The sequence below is a fragment of the Cetorhinus maximus genome, chromosome 22 (genome assembly GCF_964194155.1).
Source record: "Cetorhinus maximus chromosome 22, sCetMax3.hap1.1, whole genome shotgun sequence".
Taxonomy (NCBI): Eukaryota; Metazoa; Chordata; class Chondrichthyes; order Lamniformes; family Cetorhinidae; genus Cetorhinus; species Cetorhinus maximus.
Window position 1 is genome coordinate 25,119,228 of NC_135900.1, and position 22,685 is coordinate 25,141,912.

General features: G+C 45.7%; 1 protein-coding gene across 2 annotated transcripts in view; it reads right to left on the reverse strand.

The window, feature by feature from the left end:
* acss3 (acyl-CoA synthetase short chain family member 3) overlaps positions 1 to 21,254 on the reverse strand; it is an 88,449-nt gene extending 67,195 nt beyond the window's left edge. For both annotated transcript variants that reach the window (XM_078567938.1, XM_078567937.1), the window contains exons 1-3: positions 20,749 to 21,254; positions 6,707 to 6,851; positions 523 to 711 (exon numbers count right to left, since the gene is read on the reverse strand). In XM_078567938.1, coding sequence (XP_078424064.1) covers positions 523 to 711; positions 6,707 to 6,851; positions 20,749 to 21,173 — 759 coding nt within the window. In that variant the 5' untranslated portion in view covers positions 21,174 to 21,254. The remainder of the gene's footprint in view (positions 1 to 522; positions 712 to 6,706; positions 6,852 to 20,748) is intronic.
* Positions 21,255 to 22,685: the final 1,431 nt, after the last annotated feature.

The following is a 22,685-nucleotide window of genomic DNA, read 5'->3' on the forward strand; positions in this document are numbered from 1 at the left end:
TGTAAAACTTAATACGACACTGAAACACATAAGGAGATAATAGGTCAGGTAACAAAATGTTTGGTCAAAGAGAAAGGCTTTAAGGAGTGTCTTAAAGGATGAAATTGAGGTAGAAAGATGGAGAGATGTAGGAAGGGAATTCTAGAGTTTAAGGTCTAAGCAACTGAAGGCATGGCCACCAATGATGGAGCAATTATAACTAGGAATGCACAAGAGGTCAGAACTAGAAGAGCACAGATAAAAGAACTAAACTATGGACTTAAATTATATAAGTAATAATACTGAACTATGAGGCACTATCATAAGGTAATTTATAATACTAAGTCTACTCAATCCCTTATGGTGCTACACATCCAAAAGGATTTGCTTTTCTAGCAAACGAATGTTAGCACAACAGCTGTCATCAGATGTTAATTCCAAATTTTAGCGCAGATTTGAATTCACAATTTGCTTACGTTATAATTCAGTTTGTACTATCTTGATTTTGCACGTTATATTTTTATCGGTTGTTACTCATTTTACCTTTGCATGGTTAATGCGAACAGAGAGCTCCTTTGATGCAAAGCCACCAAATATCAAACTGTGTATGGCTCCAATTCTAGCACAAGCCAACATTGTGTATATCACTTGTGGGATCATTGGCATATAAATGGCCACACGATCATCCTTCTGGACTCCATGTTTGACGAGGACAGCAGCCAACCGTGAAACCTACAGTATTTCAAAAAATTAGAGAAGTTTTAAAAACTGAATACCAACTATCACTTTCAGAATGGAAGTTATGTTGCTGTAGGACAATACCATTAAATGTTTATTCATTCTATTTCCAAGCACTACAGAGGCAATCAAATCAACACTCACCATATATACCTAGGTAAAACATACAAAATTGAACAAGTAAATGTGTTTATTTCAAAGGGCATACCATTTCTTTAGGCTTTTATGTTCAGGTGCAGAAATTCTGGTAAATCTTTAAATGATATCCTTTGAAAAATGAAGGACGCGTATATATTTTTGAAATTAGGAATTTGCAGTTTAAAACTACAGCTCAAACCACAATCTACAGGGAGATTAATCTCAGTTGAATCCTGCTCTGTGATTCATTATGTCAGAGCTTCATCTCACTGGAGTGTTAAGGTATCAAAACACGCATTATTCTCCTGAAGTAAAGAATGTCTGGTCCTGAAAAGCAAAAGCTTGCTTGCGTTGGGGAATTCTAGGAGAAAAGCTACATAATCTGGTAGTACTTTTCAATTTAATTGCACATATTAATATTCCATAAAAGAAAATTGCATTTTAAATGTTCCTCACTATCACAGGGAGTGGTTGAGGCAAGTACCAGATACAATCAAGAGGAAACTAGATAAGCAAATGGAAGGAGGAAGGATAGAATCAAATGTTGATTGGCTTAGATGAAAAGGAGTAGAAGGAGGCATGTGTGGAACATAAACACCGGCACATATTTGTTGGCCTGAATGGTCTGTCTCTATGTTGCAATTAACTTTGTAATTGTAATACATTATAATTAGATGTTGCAAAGTAGGATCGGAAGGCATGGGGGGGGTTTTAACCTGGAAAAATAGATGCGATGGTTCAGGTAGTTGGTCTGGAACAGGAACTCAACCTGCCCCAAACCTGTGCAGTTCTTATTTTAGCAGAGACAGGACAAGCCACTCACACGAGGTCGACTGTAAAGTTTTGGATGAGCTTAAGTTTACGGAGGGTGGAAGATGGAAGGCTGGGAGTGCTTTGGAATAGTCAAGTCTAAAGGTATCAAAGGCATGGGTGAGGCACTTCTGAGCTAATACCCAAGCACAATGTTTATGGAAGTGTTGCAATTTTGACTTATATCTTATATAAATATGACAGATTCTTTTTGGATTTGTTATGGCACAGCCAATGGTAAATGCTGAGTTGTTCAAATCCCAGAGGGAAACTTGAAACAACTGCCACAACTTGTTTTGCAATTTGTATAAATTTCAAGATGTATGCCTTGAATTAATTGTAATAAAACCACCAAGTCTTGAAGGTTTTTAGAAAACCAGAATAAACATTTATTAAGAAAGGTGAGTTTTAAGCATATACACATGTCTACAAATTACTACTATAACAACTTCTAAATCCCCTACTTCATCTGACTCCCAATTACACTTTTGTTAAGGCAACAGTAAGACACACAGATTTTCAAAGACCCAGTCAAGGTGAACCAGTCAAATTCAAAGTGAGTTTTCTTAACTTCAGTTCTTTGAAAACAGCAGCTTGAGGCATAGATGCTGAAGGCTTTTCACACGTTAGATCTTAAAAGTGCCTACCCTTACACACAGCCTCTGCTCCTTTATACACATTTTTCCCTTTGAATACAAATTCCCATTGTTCCACTATGTCTTTGGACTTTATCTTTCTGATAATAAAAATCTCTCATAGGACTAAGTTTTAACCAGTAAGCTTAGGGAAAAATAAACACACTGTTTCTAAACTTCAACTGGCTAGGTGACACATTTCACTTCCTCTTCTGAAAACAATCTAGTCTGGTTTATTTAAAGATGCAAATTTCCTTTTACACCTTACATTCTAAACTTCCACCATGTTTACATCAAAGCCTTCAGACCAGCTGCCTTTAATCCAATTAAGTCTCAGATACAGATACCGCTATTTTACAATAAATTCCAATAACATTATGAGAATTATTGTATCTTCCTGACAAATTTTTGACCTGGAAGGTGGTGAAAGGGGCATATTTATTTTTATTCATTCATGGGATGTGGGCATCGCTGGCTAGGTCAGTATTTATTACCCATCCCTAATTGCCCTTGAGAAGGTGGTGGTGAGCTGCCTCTTGAACCGCCGGTCCATGTGGTGTAGGTACACCCACAGTGCTGTTAGGGAGGGAGTTCCAGCGACAGTGAAGGAACGGTGATATATTTCCAAGTCAGGATGGTGATTGGCTTGGAGGGGAACTCCGAAGTGGTGGTGCTCACATGTGTCTGCTGCCCTTGTCCTTCTAGATGGTAGCAGTTGTGGGTTTGGAAGATGCTGTCTAAGCAGCCTAGGTGAGTTTCTGCAGTGCATCTTGTAAAGGGTACACACACTGCTGCCACTGTTCGTCGGTGGTGGAAGGAGTGCTAATCAAATTTCTGCTTTGTCTTGGACGGTGTCAAGCTTCTTATGTTGTTGGAGCTGCACTCATCCAGGCAAGTGGAGAGTATTCTATCACACTCTTGACTTGTGCCTTGTAGATGGTGGACAGGCTTTGGGGAGTCAGGAGGTGAGTTACTTGTTGCAGGATTCCTACCTCTGACCTACTCTTGTGGCTACCGTAATTATATGTCTAGTCCAGTTCAGTTTCTGGTCAACGGTAAACCTCAGGATATTGATAGTGGGGGATTCAGTGATGATAATACCATCGCAGCATATATGGTAATTTACTATACTTAAAATGGCTGCATGTGCTCCATTTAGTTTTAAAGCATTTCAGACCTGAAATCACTTTTTCTCTACATAATAGCAATTCTAAAAATGATTTGAAGTAAATTACTGTTTGAGGTAGAAGTTGAGATTTCAAAAATTTGTATTTTTTTATTTTTAAGTACAAAATGGCTTACATCGTGTAATAAAGCCAAGAATTGAGCAAGTAATAAACAAATAATGGAAAAACAGCTGAATAGTTAAGTACGAGCCAATTATTATTAACCACAATAATTCAAGGCCCTGCCGATTGTTTACAACCCTCATTATTAGCCTGCACAAAGCAAGTCTTCACCCTAACACATCCAATTCACATTCTGTTCAGTTTTCCACTGCATTACCTGGTTATGGGGCTAAGTCATACTTGAACAAGAGGCATTCACAAACCCTATTTAAATAAAAATAAGGTCCTGCACTAAATTTCACAACTTCACACATGCCACTGATTTCCTTACCCTATTCATCTGCAAACCAATGTCCATCATAAAATGGGTGCATGACAGGGAAACACTCCTGGCCTATTCAGAAGTCTCTCTTAAAGCAACATTGATGTCATTTTATTGATTACTGAAGTTCTTCTTTTGTTTTTCAGTGATCACTCCATGGGCATATATTTATTTCTCCATACCAATTTGCCTCTTTGGGTAAAGCCTTCAGCTGTTAAGACTTTTGGTAATTATCTCAGTACAAGTCAGAACTAACAAAGTTGAAAGGATGAGAATCATTTTGACTGTCTTCAAGACACTACAAGAATCGGGTGAGGTTGGCAAAGACCTAAGGCTGCAATGCCTCGGGTCATATGTTCAAAACAGTTCATCAAGAACCCATGTTCACGGATCATTCCACTGCCAACTGCATAGGACACAGGAAACTAACCCTCCGCCTCACTGCAAAGCAGTAAATAAGCTATGCCATTTTCTGCAGGACCATTTACAAACAACTTCTAGAAGAGATAAGAGTGCCCTTTCTTTAGTATGAAGGGGAATACACCATTAATCTTGTACGAGTGGGATCCTTCCAGGTCAGATAGATGGAACCCAAGCGACTCCACATGTATGTTTTTGGGTTGATATGACAAAGAAGTGATACATATGTTTTTTTAAGCACTTTACATTTAATCCAGTTGACGATGAAATTAGAACATCTAATAATTAATATACACTTTAAAAGATTAACATGCTGCTCTGTTAAATACCATATATGCTTGTATTTGAATTTGTGTCCTGGTTCGGGGCTAAAAGTAGGGGGTTTATCTTATTTCCAGGTGACGCGCTCTCTCAATTTTCCCACTTGGCTGGTATGCTTAACAGCCACAAAACTAATGCATTTAACATCAAAACCATACCAGTGTATTACTATCAGCTGTTCTGTGTTCTGCTCCTCCAGCACTGCATTATTTGAACAGCAAATTTCTCTCCTACCTCCAGGCTTCAGTGCTAGGTCCAAGACAGTCCTGGATGACAGTTTCAAAGAGAGATATGTAAAATCAGCCACAGGACCAGGTATCAGGATGGAAAGTTGTTTTTCCAGCAATTGGAGCAATAACTACAAGGTTGAAATAAAGGTGTATAGAGAAAAAATAAAGATGTGCATGTCAGCCAATGCAAAATCTGAATTTTGGTGGATAGAAGATTTGTAACATTGGTCCTCTTCTTATACAAGTGCCCTGGTGATTGTCGGGGAGGGGATAATTGTTGAGTATGCGTTCATGTTGACATTTCTAAAAAAAAAGTCAGATGCTAAACTGTGTTTGGTCCTGCAACTGGAAGTAAAAGAAGATGTGTTTTGAATCAGTATGACAATGTGCGAAGTTCCACTGTTTAGAAACTCTTATTGTCATTTCATATATTGTTGCATATAATGAGAGCACCATTCTCAGCTGGAATAAGTTAACAGTTCAAATCTCACTAATTATTTAAACCTTATATTCTGTGTTTGAATAAGTAGTTTTATTTTATAACTTTATATTTTCAATGCTAAAATCCAATCATTTCATTATAGAAGCAACAAAATAAAACATAAAATTTAGAGATTAACATCTAATCTTCCTTTATAGATTCAGGGTAAGGAGGAGGTTATAAGATTTAACAACTTCACCTAAATTTCTCAAACTTTATATGACAATGTGAAAGAAAGAAGGCTGCATGAAAGCAACAAGGCAAAATGGTGCCATGGCAACAATGTCAGAATAATTCCTAGACTCTCCAGCCAGGGAAAGCACCCTCCCAGTATCAATGGGGTGGCGGGGGGAAGGCAGGTGGAGTGGTAGGGAGTGAGGAAAATACAGCATGACTAAGCATGTGGAAGTTCACCTCTAAATCTGTTTCACCGATAATGCTAACAGAATAAAAAAAAATACCAAAAGTAGGTGAACCGCAACATGGATTTTGCTGCCATTGTGGCTGCTTTCTCTGCTTCAAATGCAAAACAGGGAGCTGCAGACACACAGGCACAAGCTTCTCAGCAGAGTGAGGTCTACATGCCATAATGGCACAGATGTGATTTGCATAAGCGCAGGATCTAAGCAGCTTAAGATCTTTAGAAAAACAATTACTGAACAGCTCCGCCTGTGAGATCAAACAACAACTTGCATTTATATAGCACCTTTAACATAGTACAAAACTACCAAGTTGCCTCACAAAAGATTAATCAAAATTTCATTTTCATCACTCAAGCGTTGGCTTATCATAGCTCTCACCAGAACAGAAGACAAACACACAGGAATTAAAGGATCAGTGTTCAATGTCTTCCAGCAGAGATTCCACTGGGGTAGGAGCATGAAGAGCCTGAAGAGGTATTCAAGGGAAGCCAGCCAGAGTACAAAATGATTTGAGACTGTAAATGGGCTACCAATCTCATTAACTAATCTCACTGTTGCCCCCATCTTGTCAGTGATACAGAGACAGAGGGGACACAGGCAATAATACCAATTTAAGGCGACATATTCTCTTCTTCGCACGAGTACCTCATCTTCGCGAGTCCAATACTTCTTCACATCTAGTGATTATATTTACATGGCGCTGCTGTCTTGCATTTCCTTTCTAAAGTAGCAGTAAGGACTAAAAGTGGTATGTTCAACTCGAGATCTTTAAATTGTTCAGAGAATGGCACAGAGATTGATCACCTTCCTTAATGTAGTACCAGTATGAGGACCATCTTGAGGGACTTTGGAGGTGAACTCCAGAAATCAATGACTCTTTAGCCTCAAAGAACAATAATTATAGTGAGAATTGTGCATTACCTGTTCCAAAGCTTCCTTGTAGGTAATGGATTGTTTGGTGTCAGTTACAGGACTGTCATGAATGATGGCAATTTGATCTCCCAGTCCATTTTCAACATGACGGTCTAGTGCATTATAGCACACATTAAGTTCACCATCAACAAACCTGAAACACACAGCAGAAATGCAAGCTTTTCTTCAGCTCTCTAATTACTTAAACTGCTTATTATAACTCTCGGTAGGTGTTACTTTGTAACCTTGTCAGTAGATGGCCCTGCAGCCATAGGGATAGAGGGGATTGCTGCAGTATCTGCTTGGACTTGGACACTCAGGGCCATATCTGCAGTCATTTGAGTGGAATGGATGGAAGACCAGATATGACATTTACCCTATGAGACATCTTCATCATCCCTGCCAACTCCCATTATTAACCAGCTGTTGGACACACACTCTCACATAATGACTGGCGTAAGAGACCACTAGACAGTAATAAGGTCGTTTAAGTCCTGTGAACAATTAGTAAAAAAGGACTCCATTGCTTCTTTTGGCAATTACCTTAAATTTGAGCCCTCTTATTCTCAATCCTTCCGCTTGTGGGAACAATTTCTCGTCATCTACACTGTCCAGACCCCTCATAATTTTTAATACCATTATCAAATTGCCTCTTAATCTTTTGTTCTCCCAAGGAAAACAATGCCAACTTCTCCACTCGATCTTCATAACTGAAGTTCCTCATCCCTGGAACCATTCTCATGAATCTTTTCTGCACTCACTCTAAGGCAGGCTTGTCCAACACACGGCCTGCAGGCCACTACCTGACCCATCATGCCTCTCTATTCAGCCCCTTGGAACCGGTGTTCAAAATGCCAGTAAGTGAAGTTGAAGATCCTACGAGGAGCTGCTCCAACAATCACAGACCATTTCTTTCCCATGTTTGCTGTGGATAGGCTCAGTGAGCGAAAGAGGGGGGGGCGAGAGAGGGGGGGGCGAGAGAGGGGGTGCGAGAGAGGGGGGGGCGAGAGAGGGGGTGCGAGAGAGGGGGGCGAGAGAGGGGGAGGGGGGGCGAGAGAGGGGGGGGCGAGAGAGGGGGGTGCGAGAGAGGGGGGCGAGAGAGGGGGAGGGGGGGTGAGGGAGGGGGGGCGAGAGAGGGGGGGGCGAGAGAGGGGGTGCGAGAGAGGGGGGCGAGAGAGGGGGAGGGGGGGCGAGAGAGGGGGGGGCGAGAGAGGGGGGTGCGAGAGAGGGGGGCGAGAGAGGGGGAGGGGGGGTGAGGGAGGGGGGGCGAGAGAGGGGGGGGCGAGAGAGGTGGGGGGAGAGGGGGGGGGCGAGAGAGGGGGTGCGAGAGAGGGGGGTGCGAGAGAGGGGGGGGCGAGAGAGGGGGGGGCGAGAGAGGGGGGGGCGAGGGGGGGGCGAGAGAGGGGGGGCGAGGGGGGGGCGAGAGAGGGGGGGGCGAGAGAGGGGGGGGCGAGAGAGGGGGGGGCGAGAGCGGGGCGGGCGAGAGGGGGGGGGCGAGAGAGGGGGGGGCGAGAGAGGGGGGGGCGAGAGAGGGGGAGGGGGGGCGAGAGAGGGGGAGGGGGGGCGAGAGAGGGGGAGGGGGGGCGAGAGAGGGGGGGTGAGAGAGGGGGGGCGAGAGAGGGGGGGGCGAGAGAGGTGGGGGCGAGAGAGGGGGGGCGAGAGGGGGGGGGCGAGAGAGGGGGTGCGAGAGAGGGGGGTGCGAGAGAGGGGGGTGCGAGAGAGGGTGTGCGAGAGAGGGGGGCGAGAGAGGGGGGCGAGAGAGGGGGAGGAGGGGCGAGAGAGGGGGAGGGGGGTGCGAGAGAGGGGGAGGGGCGAGGGGGGGCGAGAGAGGGACGGCGAGGGAGGGAGCGCGAGGGAGGGCGGGGGAGCGAGAGAGAGTGGGTGAGAGGGGTGGGCGAGAGAGTGGGGCGAGAGAGGGGGGCGAGAGAGGGGGGGCGAGAGAGGGGGGGCGAGAGAGGGGGCGAGAGAGGGGGCGAGAGAGGGGGCGAGAGAGGGGGCGAGAGAGGGGGCGAGAGAGGGGGCGAGAGAGGGGGCGAGAGAGGGGCGGGCGAGAGGGGGGGCGAGAGGGGGGGGGCGAGAGACGGGGGGGCGAGAGACGGGGGGGCGAGAGACGGGGGGGCGAGAGACGGGGGGGCGAGAGACGGGGGGGCGAGAGACAGGGGGGGCGAGAGACAGGGGGGGCGAGAGACAGGGGGGCGAGAGACAGGGGGGCGAGAGAGGGTGGAAGGCGAGGGAGCGAGAGAGGGAGGGCGAGAGAGGGAGGGCGAGTGAGGGTGGGCGAGAGAGAGAGAGGGTGGGCGAGAGAGAGAGAGGGTGGGCGAGAGAGAGAGAGAGGGTGGGCGAGAGAGAGAGAGAGGGTGGGCGAGAGAGAGAGAGAGAGGGTGGGCGAGAGAGAGAGGGTGGGCGAGAGAGAGAGAGGGTGGGCGAGAGAGAGAGAGGGTGGGCGAGAGAGAGAGAGGGTGGGCGAGAGAGAGAGAGGGTGGGCGAGAGAGAGAGAGGGTGGGCGAGAGAGAGAGAGGGTGGGCGAGAGAGAGAGAGGGTGGGCGAGAGAGAGCGAGCGAGCGCGAGAGAGAGAGCGAGCGCGAGAGAGAGAGCGAGCGTGAGAGAGAGAGAGCGAGCGTGAGAGAGAGAGAGCGAGCGCGAGAGAGAGAGCGAGCGCGAGAGAGAGAGCGCGAGAGAGAGAGCGAGCACGAGAGAGAGAGAGCGAGCGCGAGAGAGAGAGAGAGAGAGCGCGAGAGAGAGCGAGCGCGAGAGAGAGAGCGAGCGCGAGAGAGAGAGCGAGCGCGAGAGAGAGAGCGAGCGCGAGAGAGAGAGCGAGCGCGAGAGAGCGAGCGCGAGAGAGAGCGAGCGCGAGAGAGAGAGCGAGCACGAGAGAGAGAGCGAGCGCGAGAGAGAGAGAGCGAGCGCGAGAGAGCGAGCGCGAGAGAGAGCGAGCGCGAGAGAGTGAGAGCGAGCGCGAGAGAGAGAGAGCGAGCGCGAGAGAGAGAGAGCGAGCGCGAGAGAGCGAGAGGGGGAGAGTGCGCGTGAGGGGGAGAGTGCGCGTGAGGGGGAGAGTGCGCGTGAGGGGGAGAGTACGCGTGAGAGGGAGAGAGAGTGCGCGTCAGGGAGAGAGAGAGCACGCGTGAGAGGGAGAGAGAGACTGCGCGAGGGAGAGAGACTGCATGTCAGTGTACGTGCCTGAGTGTCACTGTGTGTGACTTGAGTGTCAGTGTGTGTGTCTGTGTGTGAGAGAACAAGTGAGTGAGAGTTTGTGACTGTGTGCACGTGTCAGTGCATGTGCAAGTGTGTGAATCAGTACGTATGTCTGTGTGTGTGTGTCAGTGTGCGTGTGTGTGTGTGTGTGTGTGTGTGTGTGCGCGAGAGAGAGTGAAAGAGGGAGAGAGAGAGAGAGAGAGAGTTTGAAACTGTGTGCACGTGCACACGAGAGTGAGAGTGTCTGGCTCACTCATAGTCTCAGGGTTTGCATTGAACCTCACCCCGCACACCAATCCACTCGCCCACACTCACTGTGTGAGTGGCTGTGAGGGTGAGTGAATGAGCGCCCTGAGACTGGGAATAAGCGGGGACACACAATCTGACCCCCTCATACTCCAATGGTCATCTTTATCAATTACTCTTTTTTTTAAATTATCAATTTATTGTCCTGACATTGCTTTATTTTTGCACACCAAATTGTTTCTTTTCTTCATACCTCAACATTTTATTAAAATTCAGGCTTAATGTTGTGCCAAACCTAATCTTTCCGAAATGTGCTCATCAGCCCCGAGTAAGAAAACACTGAGACGTGGTCCCTCACACAAAACGGTTGGACAAGCCTGTTCTAACGCCTTCACAAAACTCCTAAAGTGCAACGCCCAGAACTGGATGCAATACTCCAGTTGATACAAACCAGTGTTTTATGCAAAGTTTAACCTTGCTCTTGCACTCTATGCCCCATTAATAGAGCCTCAGATATTGTATACTTTATTAACCGCTCTCTCAACCTGTCCAGCCACCTTCAATTACTTACTCACATATACACCCAAGTCCCTCTGCTCCAGCACCCTCATTAGAATTGTACCCTTATTTTATATTGACTCTCCGTGTTCTTCTTATCAAAATGAATCACCTCACACTTCTCACACCAAACTCCATCCACCACCCATCTTCCCACTCCATCAACCTGTCTACGTCCCCATGAAGTTCAATACTATCCTCCTCACAGCTCATAATGCCCCTAAACTTCATCCACAAAGTTTGAAATTGTGCCCTGTACACCAAGGTCTAGCTCATTAATATATATCAGGAAGAGCAAGGATCCCAAAACTGATCCCTGGGGCACTCCATTATAAACCTTCCTCCAGTCTGAAGAACATCCATTAACAAGACTCTCTGCTTCCTGTCACTCAACCAATTTCATATCCATGTTGCTACTGTCCCTTTTATCCCATGAGTTATAACTTTGCTCACAAGTATGTTGTGTGGCACTGCATAAAATACCTTTTGGAAGTCCATGTACACCACATCAACAGCATTACCCTTATCAAAAAACTCCAGCAAATTAGTAAACATGATTTGCCCCCTAACAAATCCATGCTGTCCTTCCTTAATTAATTGGCATTTGCCCAAGTGACTGTTAAATTTGTCCAGAATTATTGTTTCTGCAAGCATCCCCACCACCAATATTAAGCTGACCGGCCTGTAGTTGCTGGGGTTATCTTTACACCCTTTTTGAACATTTGCAATTCTCTAGTCCTCTGGCACCACCCCTGAGTCTAGGGAAGACTGGAAAATCATGGCCAGTGTCCCCATAATTTCGACTCTCACTTCCCTCAGTATACTGGTACCTTATCAACTTTAAGTACAGTCACCCTATCCAATACCACCTCCTTATCAATTTTAAACCCTTCACCCTTAAACCCGGAACTATCTCCTCTTTCACCATGACCTGGGTAGCATCTTCTTCCTTGGTAAAGACAGATGCGAAGCATTCATTTAATACTTCAGCTGTGCCCTCTGCCTCAATGTGTAAATATCTTTTTAGTCGCTAATAGGCTACTCTCCGCCTTTTACCACCCTTTGACTATTTATATGCTGTAGAAGACTTTAGGAGCCATCATGTTAGTTGTTATTCTCTTTTCATACTCTCTCTCTGCTTCTCTTTTTTGCATTTTCATTTCCCCTCTGAATCTTCTATATTCAGCAAATTCAGACAAGGCACAGTCATGGAGCCAGGAGCCCAAGGTCTATAGAGCCATTGCCAAAGTTATGCCTGCACTTAACACACCAGGCCTTCCTAGTGATCTGTACATCAGCCAGGCAGGTCAACATTGCACGAATATGAATCGTGTTGATGGACTCCTCCAATCATGCTCCAAGGTGACACTGAGCTGACTCCATAGATGACACTGAGCTACCAAGTGTGTTATTAGGTGGGAGATCTCTAGCATAGCAGAAGGAGCCACTGAGCTTTGCCATCTGGCTAGCAGTGTCACTTGCAATTCCACTTTGCTCTTTCACACTCAGGTTCTGTGTTTCATGAAAATCATTGAGTCTACTAGTGGTATGTTAGTGACTGCAGGAGTGGGTGACAGAAGGAATTTAGTACTGAATGGAGTTGAGGCTGTACAATGGGCCATGGCACCTCCTTCACTTCAAGCAGAAGACTTTACAAATTTATACAATTCTAGTATTTTACAATGCTCGTAGTATAGCACCCCTTATAAAACAGCTACACATGCCAAGAATGTCAGTGTTACACTGAAATGCTGCTATGTTATCCTGTGTGTGTGGAGAGTATGTGAGTGAATGAGAATATAAGGAACAAAAAGCATCGGACACTACATGTGAGCTTGGAGGAGGCTTACAACTTTAACCTCTTTAACTAGCTCCGTCTGCAGGAACTCCATGGCCTTCTCCTCACAAGAAGCCATGGGTCACAGCTTTGGCGTTGGCTTTTATAACTGCATGAACTCTTGGTTATTTTATACAACTTTCTCCTCCAAGTAAACAAGACAGAAAGATACATTGGAAAGAAGAGAGATGGGTGCATCTAAGTGACCAGGCTGCCAGACAATTTCTGGGAGTATGTAAACATGCACTATTCAGACATCTTGTGTTGGCAACATAGCCGGCATCAGTTGCTTGTCATATTTAATGGACCAGAGAATCAAAACATTGATGTAGAAAGATGACATATTTAAAATGAAATGAACTGTAATAACATACATTTATTTAGCACCTTTAACAAAAGGAAAAAAATAATTCCAAGGAGATTTACAGGGGCGCAAGGGGAAAAAAATGGTGCTGAGACAAAAGATACTAGAAGAAGGTGATCAAAGGTTTGGTCAAAGATGTAGATTTTGAGAGTTGTCTCACAGATAGAGAGGGAGGTGGAAAAACCAGGTGGTTAAACCAGGTGGTTTAGGAAGTGAATGCCAGCATATCAGGTTTAGGTGGCTCAAAGGACACCCACCATTGATGGAGTGAAATGAGACAGAAATTAACCAGAAGCTGGGGTCAGAGAATCAGAGAGTTTCAAGGGAAGGAGTTGCAGGGCTGGAGAAGATTGAAACACAACAATGAGAATGTCTAGCTTGAGGTTTTGGGGACTGACAGTCAATGTAGGTTATTGAGGATAGCGTTGATGAGTGAACATTGCAGGTTAGGATGGAGGCAATGTTATTCTGGATGAGGTGAAGCATATGCAAAAATGAGGGATGGGAGAACAAGAACAACAGAAGTTAAGAGGCAGTTTTTGGCAGTGCATTAGGATCTGCTGGTGTCTAATAATATTCCCAGATCCTGTGACATTTCCAGCATATCCTGTGCTGAACATTAAATATTTATTATGAGTTGCCTTTGTACTATATACAAGATCAGCCCTGAATTCTACAGCATTTCCAACATTCACTGCATTGCGCACACCACAGTAATAAATGGGGTAGTACCAATTAAAAAAGAACTTGCTTATGATTATGAAAGTCTGTTGTGAATCCATCTGGACATACTGTTTTATCTGCCTATGTTGAACTAAAGGGCTGCTTGTTTTCCTCCAACCTAATACAAAAATGCTGTTCTCTCAGGTTCTCCTCTTCCAGTTTGAAGGAAAGGGGTGTTTTGCTGCTCAATTTAGACCTCTGCCTAATGACTAGGAATCTTATCTCTGTAAGGTCTACGCCAACTGGCCATTTGTTTGCCACAGAGTTGCAATTGTTGGCTCACCTATTGTTTTCACAATGACAGTGGCATAGTAGTGATGTCAATGAACTAGCGATCCAGAGGCCCAGGCTAATGACCTGGGGATATGGGGTCAAATCCGACCATGGCAGCTGGTGGAATTTGAATTCAATTGATTAAATCCAGAATTGAAAGCTAGCCTCAGTAATGGTGACCATGAAACTATCGATTGTCCTAAAAACCCATCAGGCTCACTAATGCCCCTTAGTGGAGGAAATCTGCTGTCCTTACCGGGTCTGGCCTACATGTGACTCCAGATCCACATACTCTTAACTGCTGTCTAAAATGGTATGGCAAGCCACTCAATTCAAGGGCAATTAGGAATGGGCAACTTGTCAGTGACGCCCTCATCCCATGAAAGAATTTTAAAAAAAACAACCAGACTTATCACCTTATCAGGCCGCGGTGACTTCTGCGCAGTCGAAAATATTTCCAATTGTATTAAGTTTAGTATATCAGGACATTAGTCACTTATATAACAAACCCATCAACCGAGATTCTTCTAAACGTTTATGTTGTGATGTCCATGCTATGCTTATTTCTTCTTTGAGGATGTGGATGGTAGATTCACATAAAACCACCATATTTCAGCACAGAACTTACAAGGTGCTCTCTTCTGCTTGTTATCAAGATAGAGAGAAGGAACTGTGAGTTACCCAAGGTGGAAACATCCCGGTGTCCCATCCCAACTTCTGAGGTACAATTCTGACACAGTTTCCAGGTTGCTTTAGACATTCTCTTAGCTACAGCAGTTCTGGTCACTCCCATAAGCACACTGAGTCAGGACTGTGCTCGTAATGCCCAGTAGCTAATTGGAAATGGCAGCCTTCCATCTCGCAAGACAAAAGGTTCGAGCCATTGTGTTCAACTCTGTGTTAAGCATCACCTGGTGTGGCTCAGGAGCCCCACTCTGCCATGGCAGTCTCAGTCCCATTTTCTGCAGAGGAAGACAATGCGCTGAGAAGATGCACAGTTTGCTGGCCTCCAGTTTTCTCTGGAACCCTTTTCGCAGCCAGCTGAGCTTTTCATTTCTGCTTGCCTCTTCCAATGCCCTTCCAAACAGTCGCCAGAGGTCTCGACCATCAGCAACCTAGTCCCAATTGTCAGTGTCAATATCCACCACCTTCATATCTCACTTGCAGGTGTCCTTGTAGCAGAGGTATGGACACCCAGGAGGTTGTGACCCTGTGACCAATGCACCAAAGTCTTTGGGTATACAGCCATCATCCATCATAACTTGAATGTGGCCAAGCCAATGCAGACATTGTTGGCCTAGCAATGAGCATGTGCTGATGGAAGTAGCACAATCTAGGACCTCCGAGTTGGTGGCTTGTCCTGCCAAGAGATACCAAGGATACGACCGAGACAGAAAAGGTGGGAACTATTCGGCCTTTTCTCCTGCTTAGCAGATGTTGTCCAGGTCTCACCAATGTAGAAGAATGTGCTGAGGATCCAGGCTTGATAGGCTCACAGTTTTGTGTTCTCAGTCAGATTGCTTTTGTTCCACACTCTCTTAGCTAGGACATAATAACTACAGCTTTTGCAATGCATGTGTTGATTTCAGATCAAGTAAAGATTACTATGATTGTAAAGCCTAGATATATGTGAAGCTATCAGCAACCTCCAGCATCACATTGTCAATGCTGATAGATGGAGGTATGGCAACATCCTAGACTATGACATTCGTCTTCCTGATGCTGATGATTAAACCAAACTCTTTATAAGCATGAGAGTCCATTAGTTGCTGAAGTTGTTCAATGTGGTATTGTCCATGTAGAGCAACTCTCTGATGAGGTCTTGGCACATCTTTGTCTTGGACCTTAGGTGAGCAAGATTGAATAGCTTTCCAGCAGTTCTCTCAGACACACAGTGTAGATAATCTGGAGGCATATGACAGCAACAAAGAGAAAAATATGCCAAAGAGTGTCAGTGCCAGAACACAACCCTGCAGATTACAAAGGGTCCTGAGGTTGCCTCATCATATATGACTTTACCCATCATTTTGTGATGGAAAGTAGAGGTCACATGAGCAGCTTCACTGGGCTGTCAATTTTCTCCAGCACTTTAACAAACCTCATCTGTTCACGTGGTCAAATGCCTTGGTGAGATCAATGAAGACAAAATATAGTGGTCTCCTTTGTTTATGTCATTTCTCTTGCAGCTGCTGGACTGAGAAAATCCATGTCAATTGTAGGTTTTCCAGTTCTGAAACCACATTGGGATTCAGGGTCGATGCTTTAATCCAGAATCTGCCGTCTGACAAGGGCAATACGGCAAATATTTTTTCTATGATGCTCAGCAGGGAGCTGTCTCAATAGCTGTTGCAATCGCTCCGGTCGCCCTTGTTCTTATACAGGGTCACAATTTTTGCAGCATATATATCCTAGGGCACTGCCCTCTCCTTCCAGCAGAGACAGAGAAATTTGTGTGGTTGTTGCTAGAATGTCAATTTCCCATGCTTGATGAGTTCAGGCAGTATAGCATCAGCACTTGGAGCTTTACCCTCGCCAAGTGAGTCAATAATTTTGCTAAACTCCACTGTGGGTTTGATATCCAGCCTAACCATGACAGGCAGGTTTTCTATGCTGTCTAGCGTGTCCTTAGTACAACTCAAGGTAGTGTTCCACCCATATCTCCAACAATTTATTGCAGTCAATGATGACCTCCCCTGCCTTTATTTTCAATGGAGCCATTTTCTTTGCTGATGGACCCTTCATACATGCCCCTAGCATTTCCTGTGTCGAAAGGCATCCGAATATTTATGCATAGTTGTGACCAGTAGTCATTGGTACACTGCCTCGCAGTCTGTTGGACTTTACTTCAAATAGCTCTTAGTGCGTTCAGAGTCTCCTTGCTACAATATCTCTTGTAATTAATGAGAGCAGACCGCTTGCTTTCAATGACAGGTACCATCACAGTGATGTGAGCCTAGAACCAGTCAGCATTATTCCACTCTTGCTTCCCACATATTGCAAGTGCAGTATTGTAGATGGTGTCTCAATGTATGCTCCATTTCGCTTCTGTACCCTGTGTAGAAATGTCAAAGAGCATCTATTCAATCGAGTTGAGGAGCTATTGTTTTTCACCTGGGTATGCAATATGGCTGACCTTGATATGAGGACAGCATTTCTGCTTTGAATGAAAACCTTCAAGGGTTACATCCTAACGCTGGTGCACTCCAGGAAATGATCTGTATCACAGTCAGCGCTGTGGTATGTGTTGATAATAATGTTCAGAGAAACATGCCTGGTGATGATTAGATCCAGCTGGTGCCAATGTCCTGATTTGGGATGTCTCCAGGACAGCTTGTGGCATGGTTTGTTCTGAAAGGTGTTAGTTACACAAAGCTCATGGTAGCAGAAAAATTCAAGTAGTCTCTGGCGTTTTTCTTCATATTTCCCAGGCCATGATGTCCGAGGCAGGAAGTCCAGGCCCCATGGCCCGCACCCACCCTTGCATTAAAAACTCCCAGTAGGTAAAGTTGTTCTGACTTAGAGATTCTGCTGATAGCAGTGCCAAGCTCCTCACTGTAATGGTCCTTCACCTCTGTAGTGGAGCACAACATTGGAGACAGACACTCATGAGGTTAACTGGTCCTTTTTGAGTGGAGAGGCAGATGGAGAGAACACATTATGAACCGTTTGTGGGGTTCCCAAGGTAGAATCCCAGGTTCTATCATCGAGAGTAGTGAGTCCCTTACGGTAAAGTCTGCACCTTGCTCATGTATTTCCTCTGAACTCTTTCCCTGCCAGATGAACATGTAATGTTTTCAGTGATCTATTCTCAGTGAGCCTGGTCTCTTGTCCAGAATCTATGTCAATGTTTAAGCTATCAAGTTCCATGTCAATCACAGCTGCTGTCTTGCATGCATTATCGACTACCTGCAAGTCATCTGTCAATCCTGCGCACGTGATCCTGAAATTCCAGCTTGCCAATCAAAGAGTTGGCATCTTCTTTCATTTTGTTTGTTTGCCTGGTGCCATGAATTCCTTCCATTTGTTAGGCAGAGATCCTAAGCTCCAAGCACCCACTGAAGCAGGTGGAACGTGGTGGGTCAACACTTTAGTAGTCGGGGGCTGCCCGATTTGAGGTGGATGGTGGATGACCAGTGGGACATGATGCTCCCTTCGGCAGTCAGAGTCAACCCATAGCACCCGTTCTCTACGCCAACTGAGTTGGACTGATCACTTGTAACTGCTGTCTCCTGTGTTGTGCTAATGCTCTACAGCAAAACTGGAGTGTCCTCTCCAGGGTACAAGCCTGGACAAAATTTATGGAGACCCTGAGTTTCCCTAATGTCAGGGACCCCTCTGAGCTTCCTGCTTGAGACCAAATGAATGCAAAGCACTACATTTGACACCAGTTTGATTACAGGAGTTCCCAGAAAGATGACATATTTAGACATCAGTCCGCCTCTGGGCATCAGTGCAGATGTTTTATCAAGGTTTACTCCCTTATCCACTAGGCAGTGGAACTATTCGCCCATACCTGGGAGTTTGGTTCATGAGTGCCAGGGAGTGTGCACATGCCAGTGAACCTGCACACTGTATGTCTAGGGCCAAACCTCCTCTGTGTTTCTCTGAAACTTTAGCCTAGGGCCGTGATGAACCCAGTTTGCGAGTGTTACCCCGAAGCGGCACAGCTGAGGGCCTGCCGATGGAGAGGCTGTGTACTGACACAGAGAGACTTACACATTTAGCTGTCTTTTGACATTGCTGCTAGCCAGTGGTGCAGGCTGAAAATGAGAAGCAAACTCGCACACAAGAGCAGAAAGCACCTCTTCACCCACACACTAGACGCATCACATCGACCTGTTGGGACACGTATCTATTTATGGAAAGGGTAACCGGGGTGCAGCTGTGTGTTCTGAATTGGAGATTGTGGCCCCGTGTTTATGTGGGGAGAACTGTGGGGGGTGTTGTTGTGGCAGCCAGGAAACCCATAAATGTGGCTAACGCAAATGTCCTGTCAAAGTTAATGATAGGACCTCAACTTGAAAAGATTCTATGTCTCCCAGCAGCCAGTGAGCCAGATTGATGGGGTGGCTGTCAAGCTTGACGGCTTGTGTTGGTAGGACATAATCAGTGAGCGGAGACTGTAGCAAGGCTAAGAGGATAAGAGTAGGAGCTGTGTCAATTCAATTGATTTCCACTGACTGCAAAACTGGGGATGCCTCAACAGCGCACCCTCTGGAAAAGCATAGTATCACTGTCAGCAACTTCTGATTCTCCCCATCATTCCACTCATGCGCAGACTCCAGTTGTTGGTGTCAGTTTCTGTGGAGTAGCGACAGTGAACGATGAGTTTCGCTGTCATCACCACTGCAATATCTGGGCCAATTGCACTGTACCAGCCCAGTGTGCTCATACCTTAACTTCTGAGACAAGTATGCACAAGTGACAGAATGGGCCAGGTAACAGGACAGTATGTATACATTGAAGATCATCAGAAGAATGAAAAGGAAAAGTTAGGGTTTTTTTACACAGCTTGTAAAGACATGGGAAATTCTATCAAGTGTACTGACTGAAGCAGAATGAGTAATAGCTTTAAAAAGAAAGTGGTTAAATATTTGGAAAAAGGAAAGTTGGAAGGAATATGGGGAAAAGACAGGAGGCATCTTAGTGGATAACACTTTCAGTGAGCCGCCATAGAAGTACAAACAAAAACAGAAAATGGAGAGAAAAACAGAGTTAACGTTTCGAGGACTCATACGGACTCAAGCGTTAGCTCTTTTTCTCTCGACTGATGCAGTTAGACCTGCTGAGTTTTTTTTTGCAGCATTTTCTGTTTTTGTTTCAGATTTCCAGCATCCGCAATATTTTGCTTTTATCATAATAAAACTACTGTGCGTTTGGTAAGGTTTCCCTCCATTTTCTTCTAACAGAATTTTCATAGGGGAATCACAGTGAGTGCAGTCGATGGTCACATTAATTTAAAAAACATGATAACGAGTCTGACAGCATCTGTGGAGAGGAATAGAGTTGACGTTTCGAGTCCGCATGACCCTTCATCAGAACTAAGGAAATAGAGAAATGGGGTGAAATATAAGCTGATAGAGGGGGGTGGGACAGGTAGTGCTCGATAGGGGGCCAGTGATAGGTGAAGGAAAGAGATTGCCAAAGATGTCATACACAAAAGGACAAAGGGGTGTTGACGGTGGTGATATTATCTAAGGAATGTGCTAATGGGGACATTAAGGGTAACAAGCAGGACAGGCAAGTGACAGATGGCCCTAGTGAGGGTGGGGGGAAGAGGGGAAGGGATTGAACCACCGTCAATACCCCTTTGTCCTTTTGTCTATGACATCTTTGGCAATCTCTTCTTTGCCTCCACCTATCACTGGACCCCTATCAGGCTCTACCTGTCCTACCCCCTCTACCAGCTTATATTTCACCCCATTACTCTATTTCCTTAGTTCTGATGAAGGGTCATATGGATTCGAAACATCAACTCTATTCCTCTCCGCAGATGCTGTCAGACCTGCTGAGTTTTTCCAGGTATTTTTGTTTTTGTTCCAGATTTCCAGCATCCGCAATATTTTGCTTTTATATTATGGTAACGAGTCTGATGGGCTGGACTTCAAATTTCCAGGAACATAAATTTCGGTTTGCAAACTATAATAGTCCGGGTGATTGATTGGTAATCTGTTTTCATGTCCTTCTTACTCTTTTCTACCATCGGAACCACTCCTTAGGTAAATCACTTCAATTTAATCTACTGAATTTCACGTGTTGAGTCCAAGTTATTAAAGTGCCAGAGGTTCTGAGGGTAATGTCACTAACCAAACTGCTAAAGAAGTACACACGCCTTTATAGTTTAGAAACATCACCTACCAGCGTACAAAAGGTGGATTTGAAAGATCCAGAGTTTTTTGCCATGGTTTGAACCAGGAGATCTCTTGGGCGCATTCGCTCCAGAACTTTTCTGGTTCCTCGATGGATTGGCGAAATGCCTTCTCGTAACTTGCCTGGAGATCGACAGCCCGGCAACTGGCGGAGCAGTGAAATCCTCGCCGTGCCTCCGCGGTTTGGAAGAGCCGGCCAAGTTCAAGTGAGCGAATTAAAGCAGCCCTGAAGCCAGTCCGAGAACCCTGAAACTGCTGCAGCTGCTGCAGCCTGAGCCTTTCGGCGATTCCTGCCCTGGGACTCACGCCAAGTCTGCACGCTGCATTTCCAAACCGTGCAATCTTAGCCTGGTTTGCATCTCTCCACGGTCTCGCCACGTACAACCTATTCACCTTCAGTGAACTTAATCGCATTTTTCCCTCAAACCTTACCCAGCAGGTGAAGCACTTCGCCTGAATTCAGGCTTGCTGAGGTCACGTTACTAGTGAATAAACACCCCCAGCGGCAACAAAAGGGAGCGAACGTCACAGTTATCCCCAGCGAGTTATATTTAAAATAAAAACTAAAATTACTTGGAAAAACTCAGCAGGTCTGACAGCATTTGCGGAGAGGGACACAGTTAACGTTTCCAGTCCGTATGACTCTTCAACAGAACTAAGGAAAAATTGAAAAGAGGTGAAATATAAGCTGGTTTAAGGGGGCGGGGGGTGGGACAGGTAGAGCTGGATAGAGGGCCAGTGATAGGTGGAGATAACCAAAAGATGTCACAGACAAAAGGACAAAGGGTTGTTGATGGCGGTGATATTATCTAAGGAATGTGCTAATGGTGACATTAAGAGTAGAAAGCAGGTCGAGCAAGGTGCAGATAGCCCTAGTGGGGGTGGGGAGGGGTGGGGGAAGGGATCGAAATAGGCGAAAAGGCAAAGATAAAACAATGGATGGAAATACATTTAAAAATAATGGAAATAGGTGGGAAAAGAAAAATCTATATAAATTATTGGAAGAAAGGGGGATCGGAAAGGGGGTGGGGATGGAGGAGAGAGTTCATGATCTAAAATTGTTGAACTCAATATTCAGCCCGGAAGGCTGTAAAGTGCCTAGTCGGAAGATGAGGTGCTGTTCCTCCAGTTTGCGTTGAGCTTCACTGGAACAATGCAGCAGGCCAAGGACGGACATGTGGGCATGAGAGCAGGGTGGAGTGTTGAAATGGCAAGCGACAGGGAGGTTTGGGTCATGCTTGCGGACAGACCGAAGGTGTTCCGCAAAGCGGTCACCCAGTCTGCGTTTGGTCTCTCCAATGTAGAGGAAACCGCATTGGGAGCAGCGAATGCAGTAGACTAAATTGAGGGAAGTGCAAGTGAAATGCTGCTTCACTTGAAAGGAGTGTTTGGGCCCTTGGACAGTGAGGAGAGGGGAAGTAAAGGGGCAGGTGTTGCACCTTCTGCGGTTGCATGGGAAGGTGCCGTGGGAGGGGGTTGAGGAGTAGGGGGTGATGGAGGAGTGGACCAGGGTGTCCCGGAGGGAACGATCTCTGCGGAATGCCGCCGGGGGGTGAAGGGAAGATGTGTTTTGAGGTGGCATCATGCTAGCGTTGACAGAAATGGCGGAGGATGATCCTTTGAATGCAGAGGCTGGTGGGGTGATAAGTGAGGACAAGGGGGACCCTATCATGGTTCTGGGAGGGAGAGGAAGGTGTGAGGGCGGATGCACGGGAGATGGGCTGGACACGGTTGAGGGCCCTGTCAACCACCATGGGTGGAAAAACTCGGTTAAGGAAGACATGTCAGAGGAACTGTTTTTGAAAGTGGCATCATCAGAACAGATGCGACGGAGGCAAAGAAACTGAGAGAATGGGATGGAGCCCTTACAGGAAGCGGGGTGTGAGGAGCTGTAGTCGAGGTAGCTGTGGGAGTCGGTAGGCTTAT